Source organism: Magallana gigas, chromosome 8 (assembly GCF_963853765.1).
Source record: "Magallana gigas chromosome 8, xbMagGiga1.1, whole genome shotgun sequence".
In the NCBI taxonomy this organism is placed as follows: Eukaryota; Metazoa; Mollusca; class Bivalvia; order Ostreida; family Ostreidae; genus Magallana; species Magallana gigas.
In genome coordinates, this window is record NC_088860.1 from 21435227 (window position 1) to 21442929 (window position 7703).

Here is a 7703-nt window from a genome sequence, read left to right on the forward strand (position 1 = left end):
GAATCTGAATGTGAGTTCGAATCCCGCTGGGGCTTTTACAATTTTTATCTCTCCAAATATTCTTGAAAACTATTTTTTGGTAAAATAATTTAAAATTTTAAAATTCTAAATCTTTGAAAATATTTCAATTATAATGTGCTTTAATCCATATTAATATCGACAGATGTCCCATACCACCTTAAAGATGCTAAAAAAAAATGTCATGTCGGCGGTATAGGATTTATAAATATTCTTAGGTTAGAACGTTCTAACTGGACACCTAAAAACGTTTTATGAATTCGAACCGAGACCCCAAACGTCTCATTAGATCCAACCTTTTCTTGAAATTGACCCATCAATTGAAGCCTAAGTACTGTTACTTTACATAAATGTAGATGTTGTGCCGATGCTCTGTGAACAAAGCTCTGTAATGAAACTTTGAAAAGAAGTTTCCAATCGATACTGCTTTGTATACATTGTATAGTTTATACATACATGTAGTTTCAATTGAATACTAGTATACTGGTCGAATAAATGAAAAGAAATGAAAATGCACGCCTGTATATGCATGCATATATTCATATGTTAAAATAGGACGAATTTTCAAAAGTCTTAAAAATAAAATGCAAGCTCAAAAGAACGGCATGTTTTTCCAAAGTTTAGCACGCAATTTGCAAAAAGAGAAAGAGTATGCATGCAAGTTTAAACCATTTTGATTTTGTTTTTTTAATCATCTGTACCCATAAAAAATTCTAAATATCAAGCCCTTTAGATGCCAAATGTCATGTACCAAACTCTGAAATTATCACCGAACACACAGTATCTGTCTGAAGAAAAAAATATTACAAAGAACGAGGAATTATAAAGGAAAATATTGGTGTACATCATCAAAAATTGAATCGGGACCTTTTACAAACACGCGCAGTGATTACAGTGTAGCGGCTTACCTAGACTTTGCTTTCTCAAAAGATTTGCAAAAATCAAACAAAGTGCATATCTCACACAGACGTTTCCATTGATTCTTTGATTGAGAACTCCCAGCAAATTACTAATAACAGCGCCCGGCCGTCAATTCGGGACTGAAAACTTGGTCAATACTTTAATTAATTGGATACGATTTCACGTTGAGCAAACAAAATCAGGTGAATTCGTTATTCTCGGATTTTTAATAATTACCTCGTCACATTTCTTTACATATTGGCCCCTGATCATAGAAATAAAAAAAAAAGTTTTCTTCTCAATATATTGACAAGGCTTCGATGTGAAATTCCAGGTGTCGGCTACTGAGAAACTTCGTTTTCTATAGAGCAGAATTAATTACTGTAGCAGTTTCGTTTTGTTAAAGATTTTTATTGTCCAATCTCAAGTTTTATGTCATGTGGATTTCATTTGAAAGAAAAGTAAAACTTGTCCCTTATAAACAGATTGACTCATTATTTGACACATTCGATTGCCGAAATACCTTTGATTCATATAATTGTAATTATCTTAGGAGAGAAAAATTTAACACTTTCTACTCAACACCACACGCATGAATTCACCCAAAACTGATCAAACAACATACAACGTGCATAATTCACTTCAAATCTCAAATTATTATTACATAAAAGAAATTCACGTCTTTAATAAATTAACAAATACACAATACAATAACAAGGAAAAAAAGTTGTTTTGGTCATTTTGCATGGATGGGGTACGGAAACATCATGGATGATATCACTCCCCTCTCCATGGTAACGGTATGCTGGGTTTCCACATGACGCCGTAGGTCCACTTTTCGCTGGAAAGCCCGTCCACATTTCTCGCAGGCGAATGGTTTGAACCCCGTATGTTTTCTGCTGTGTGTGATCAGATTTGACGATTGGCTGAAAGCCTTCCCACATTGTAGACACTTGTGTGGTTTTTCACCTGAAATGAAATAATATACAGTTATTTTCATATTTGTGTATCTAAATAAATGCAAACGTTTACACCAACTGTTAAAGGTATATCATCTGATTCAATTCCTTCTTTTTTAGTGGTAGTGGTTGGTATTTAGGGTTAGAGAAAAACAATTTTACATAAAAAAAAATCTTTGTAAAATGATTTGGACATGTTTCTAATTAATTTGGAAGTCTCAGAAACCCAAACAGAACGCAAGGGAAAACGTGTAGCGTCAGTCATTAATTTCAATTAAGAGAGGTGACATTTTGGCTAAGCGGTCTCGCGAGTCCGCTTTAGCGATTTAGCAGAGGACAAACCAATGCAATCTGTTGGTGACATTTAGGATTGACATAAGCTCACTGCTTAGGGAGCATCTCACCAGATTGTATCTAAATACAGACCAAAATCTGGCCCGCTTTGCAGGATGGTACAGCTCCATAGAGTTATAGCCAGGATTCATGTCGCGAATAGAAAATGATTTTAACCTTTGACGTTCGGAAGCCGTGCTGCATAGAGTACCACTTATCAATTACTAATGATTCATACACCCTTTGTTTTAATGGATGCAAGGATCTAATGCTTCTATTTCTCTTAGTCTATGGGGATATGTTCGTAATGTGTTATTGTTATGAGAGATTTGTTGTACCAGCAACCCCTTCTCCCCGTGAATTCCCCCATATACTAGCTCTATTTCGGTAAATAAAAGAAAGGACATACAAAATGAAAATAAAATTTACACCAAATTTGTAAAACCAGAACATGTATTAAAACGATTTTTTTTTTTCAATTTTTAGGCATTAAACTTGAATGTTTAAAATGATAGGCTTTACAAGTCTACATATTTTTAAAGAAATCTTTATCGTAAAGTTATTATTAAAAAGAAAACCGCCTGGTTACCTGTGTGAATGTATGTGTGCTTTTTCATGTCGGACTTCTGGTGAAATCTTTTGCCACAGTACGGACAGGGGTAGGGCCGTGTGTCGCTGTGGATCAGAAGGTGTGTTGATAGAGTAGACGACCTCTTGAAACACTTCCCACATTGCTTGCACTCGAAGCTCCGCTCCTGGGTATGTACAATTCGATGTTGGTCTAAACTGACGGCATGTCCAAAAGTCTTGTTACAGATCTCGCATGCGTATGGCCTTGACCCGCTGTGTGACCTTCGTACGTGAACCTCGAGCCCGTGCGGCGTGCTGAAGAATTTGTTGCATTTTGTGCACTCATAGGCTCCATTGCTCGTTTCCAACAAGGAAATGTCGTCGATGTTGTCTTCTTCTTTCGCCGACTGAGATTCCGATACAGGAGAAGGATACATGGCCCCATATTTAAAAGGATAACCACCGAAGTAATGATTGTATGACAACAGGAAGTTGTGCAGGAGATAGCGGGTGTCGAACCCGATCCTAAGACTGGGATGCATCATCGTCATCATGTGTCTTGCAGCTAAAGAATCCATGCCTGGCAAAAGATATAACGCACCAAAATCTTATTAATGATAGTATGGTTATTTTACTTTTTAATTTTATCGATATTACTTATAAAATAAAATTAGTTGATGTACTTAAGGAGTATAAAGATCATAGCTCACTATGAACATTAGTAACAGCTCACAAAAATATACTAAATAGTGATAATTTAATTAATATAGACCTGATTTCAATAAGAAAGAAATTCCAAAATGAATAAGAAGAGAGAGAGAGAGAGAGAGAGAGAGAGAGAGAGAGAGAGAGAGAGACTTACTGGAGTTTTTCATGCTTTGGTCCATCCACGGTCTGAATAGTCCCCCGGGGTGGAGGAGAGGATCAGTTTGTTGGAGATCGGAGGAGGGTCTCTCTGATAAATATTTATCGCTGAACTTTGAATCTGCAACTGAAAGTTGTAAAACATTCTTACATATTATCTTGGTACATGTATCATCTTGGCTTTATAATTTCTTCCCAAAAACCCGGATTTTGTATTTGCCTTTCGTATCGTTAACAAAATTTTTCCATGGTACAATAATTTTGATAATTCAAATCTATTTCATATATGGTTTTTATCAAACTCATTTGATTATGTTGAATAGAATTTTTAACCATGTCCAAACTGAAAACTCTCAATGTAATTTGAAACTATAATGAAATCATCCAAATAGTTAACGTTTTATTTTCATCATCAAAAAAGTCTGTATTTAAACATCATCTTATTCTGGACATAAATTAATATTTCCTTTAAAAATTAATTGAAAACTTTAACAATGATAAATCATAATTGTATTTTAATTTGATACAGTCTACAGCGGTATAATAAAAAAAACTTACATCCGCCATCCTCTTGTAAAATTGAAACTTACATTCTTTTTTACAATACATTTTATAGTTAATAACTTTTGGCATCTTTTTTCACTGAAGAAAACTAAAGAAGGCTACAATATCAAAACTTACGATTGAGAGAAGAAGGCATCACCAATTGGAAGGCGCTTTGGTATGTCTCCATTGCTTCACGATCGTAAAAAGCACAGATATTCTTATGCTTGACAAGAAATGATTTTGGCATTCTGATCAGAATTAGAAAATTTATTGTCAAAGAAAAAAGTGATTTCTTTATATAAGGGCACAAGCGCTGAGTTTATAATTTGCTCTAAATGGTTAACGCCCCCAAACACAAAGCACGCGAGCAGCGGCGTTCGGGCACGCGTAGTGGAATTCCCTCCGACCAATCGCACGCGGATGGAATAAAACAGCCATTGTGCATGGTATTGAGTTAGTAAACACTCGGCAGAGAAAGTAATATTTGAGTTTAAATAAATATTTCCGAGTATGTTTTGTGATTGTGTTTGGATTTGCGGGAGAAAGAAGTCGGTTTGTCTGTTTGATGTGACTTTTGTTGTTGATTTGGGTAATTTACTTTTCTGTAAGTCTATTAAGCGCATTAGAGCACTCGCTATTCAGCCAAGAGAGACTAACTGTTACATCAAATAATGAAAGATTTTGGTGAAAACCCGTTAATTTACGGCATGTGTCAACTTTCTCACCTTATGTGCATCTACCGGCGTGGTTCGAAATAGATTTGTTGATTTTTGTCTTCAAAAGTAAACATTGCACTTTAGGACTACAGAAGAACATACCTTGGTTAGATTGAATGGATTTCATTGTAATTATTCCGTGAAAGTTTGCAAGAAAAGATTGCAAAAGGTCCGTTCTTATAGGAATCCAACACCCGGCGAAACCATCAGGTGTTGTGGTTTCTGTTTGTAAACGCTTCTAGCTTGTTTGTCTGTTATAACATCTGTCATAAATAACGGCGTTGATACATACAATATTCGAGTCTATATACTTTTATTATCTTAAAACACTTGAGCAGTTCCTAGCCTTTAGTGTTTGAAGGTTAACTAAAAAAGCTCAGCTTATAAAAAATTAAATCGGTTTAATGTTAGTTAAGAGATAATTTCTTTTAAAATAGATGAAAATTAACATAATGACAAATTAACAGAATATTTGATTTCTATTTTGATTTCTATTTATTCAAATGCATGTGTTTGTGTAAAATCTGAAACACTTTATTTCTGGTACAATTTAAATTTTTATAATATGATTTGCCTATCAAATTACATTTTTATAAACTTTTTAAAGCGCCCATTCTATAGGTTTTTGTGAAAAAATAACTAAAATCTGTTTTTTATCTCCTATTAAATGGTCAACATATTAGAATTTCTGTCAATTTATATCTTTATATAAAGTCTTCATAATACATAAAAATCAGAAATATTTTATTATTGGAAGCATAAAAAAATAATCAAAGTTTCTTCAAAATTTAAGAAAATTAGAGGAAATGCGGGCTAAGCAATATCAATTTTAGTATAAACATTTATTCAAATTTAGTAGTATAGGCTGATAGACATTGTGATATTCTATCATTTCATTGAATCTTCAGCTCTTAAACAAATGTCTACAGAACTACAAAGAGCTACACTTATTTTTATCATCCTTTACGTTGAGGAAAAAGGTGGTGACCTTGACCTGACATTTATGCGAAAACAAAAAGGTCAAATTTGAATAAACTGATAGAATCATTTGGTAATATGATCCGTTTTACTGTGTCATAATTTCATGAATTTCTTATTATAAGAAGTACGTTTGATAACTAGAAGACTCCTTCCTTAAAGTTTGCCATTTTTTTGTGCCTTTTTGTACCAGAGTTTCAAATTAACCAAACTAAAACAAAACAAACACCCCCCTCCCCACAAAAAACCACCCCACCCCCCACCACCACCAAAAAAGCCCCCCAACAAAATCGAAACCAAACAAAACAAAAAAAAAAACAGATAAAAAAACACACCAAAAAATAATTTCATCAACACAGTTTTGCCAACATAATTTAAAATACATGTGAATGATTTTCTATCCCTGTAATCAGACATTTACCACTAATCTATAACTAGAATATAGATATATTCTCAAAGGTTGTAATACTGTTTTTGAAAGTAAATATAAATAGTACCAATTAATTTGCGATATTTTTTAAATTGCCATCAAGTTCAATATTTAATGTGCGTCAAAGGGAAGATATCATTCCAGATTTCTGCTTATGATGGCAGCAAAGATACGACTTTTATCGCATTTACATCCATTATGCATTCTTCCCGTATAGTATAATAATAATGTATGCTTCACAGAAATATAGAGAGACACATGTATAATGAATTTGATAGCTTATAAGATTTTTATAATCTTATTATTTTTGGGGTGGGAGTGGGAAAATGAATGGGTTATGTTTGTTATGTTATGTAACCTGTTGGAACGAAACTAAACTAAAAAAAAATCCTCTTATTTTTTTCTTTATTCATGAAACTACAATGTACCTAAAAAATTGATATTTATTTCGCTGTACATCAAGATATTATATGAACTTAAGGGGAACTGGATGGCCGTGGCCATTTTTCTTCTATATTTGCATCGTTTAGAAGAAGAGCTTTGTACAAAGACATAGGAAACTGTTCAAATTCTTAAATCTAAAATATTTAGAATTTTTCTTTACTTAATTATTGTTTATTGCTATATAAAGAGATCATTTCTACAATTTTATGTTATGCAGATCTGATGGTTGATTTGTTGACTATTCAGACTCCTTAAGGAAGTTGTTTGCTGCGCACACATTTGCTACATGTACAAAAAATAAAATAGTACTTTCGAAATTTTTATTTTTTTGCATTGGTTTATGATACTTATAAGATATAAGATTTCCTGGCTTCAACATTTAAAAGAGGCTGCACACAAGATATGAAGCACGTCTTTTTATTTAAAAAAAATACTTAACCAAAAACAACAAATACTCTTATTAAAATTAGATTTAATTTTTTATTCATGAATTTGATGCTTTGATCCCGGTATTCTTTACTCGTTATTCGCACGTGTCGTAATTACATTTACATGTGCAATGATCCAATTTCATAGAATAAACTGCTTATCTATCTTGTTTTGTAACTAAATTATAGAAGTTTTCGTATTTTCTCTAAAAAAAAAAACAAAAAAACAACTTTATTGTTCATCTGAAAAGATGTTCAGGTTGTTTTGGTTTTTCTTTAACCAAAATCGACTGATACAATTGAACATTTAAAAACTTTTAAAGAAAAAAAAAAAAAGATAAGATTGAAATTAGTTGCAATATAAGTGATAAGCATACGGTTTTACTAAATGCCCTCAAAAATGGTACAGACCTTAGCAGACCTTAACCAAACAAAACCGGTCAATTAGATACACTGGCTGTTCATCGAAATTTTTTTTGTCGAGGAATGTAACAAAAGAAATGACCACTTTTGTACC

General features: G+C 33.0%; 1 protein-coding gene across 1 annotated transcript; it reads right to left on the bottom strand.

Moving 5' to 3' along the window:
* Positions 1–1587: 1587 nt before the first annotated feature.
* On the bottom strand, positions 1588–4481 carry LOC105319144 (zinc finger protein Gfi-1b). Its single transcript, XM_011416554.4, has 4 exons — positions 4326–4481; positions 3643–3771; positions 2800–3360; positions 1588–1887 (listed from the first exon to the last, which is right to left on the bottom strand). The coding sequence occupies exons 1-4, from the start codon at positions 4435–4437 to the stop codon at positions 1655–1657; spliced, it is 1035 nt and encodes a 344-aa protein (XP_011414856.3). The 5' UTR covers positions 4438–4481; the 3' UTR covers positions 1588–1654.
* Between the last annotated feature and the right edge of the window lie 3222 nt (positions 4482–7703).

Bases quoted from the DNA above. Each gene is read 5' to 3' on its own strand.
- LOC105319144 (XM_011416554.4), bottom strand. From the start codon at position 4,437: ATGCCAAAATCATTTCTTGTCAAGCATAAGAATATCTGTGCTTTTTAC. The intron at 3,772-4,325 runs GTAAGTTTTGAT...TACAACTTTCAG, and splicing joins GATGCCTTCTTCTCTCAATC to TTGCAGATTCAAAGTTCAGC. The intron at 1,888-2,799 runs GTAACCAGGCGG...ATTTCATTTCAG, and splicing joins GCACACATACATTCACACAG to GTGAAAAACCACACAAGTGT.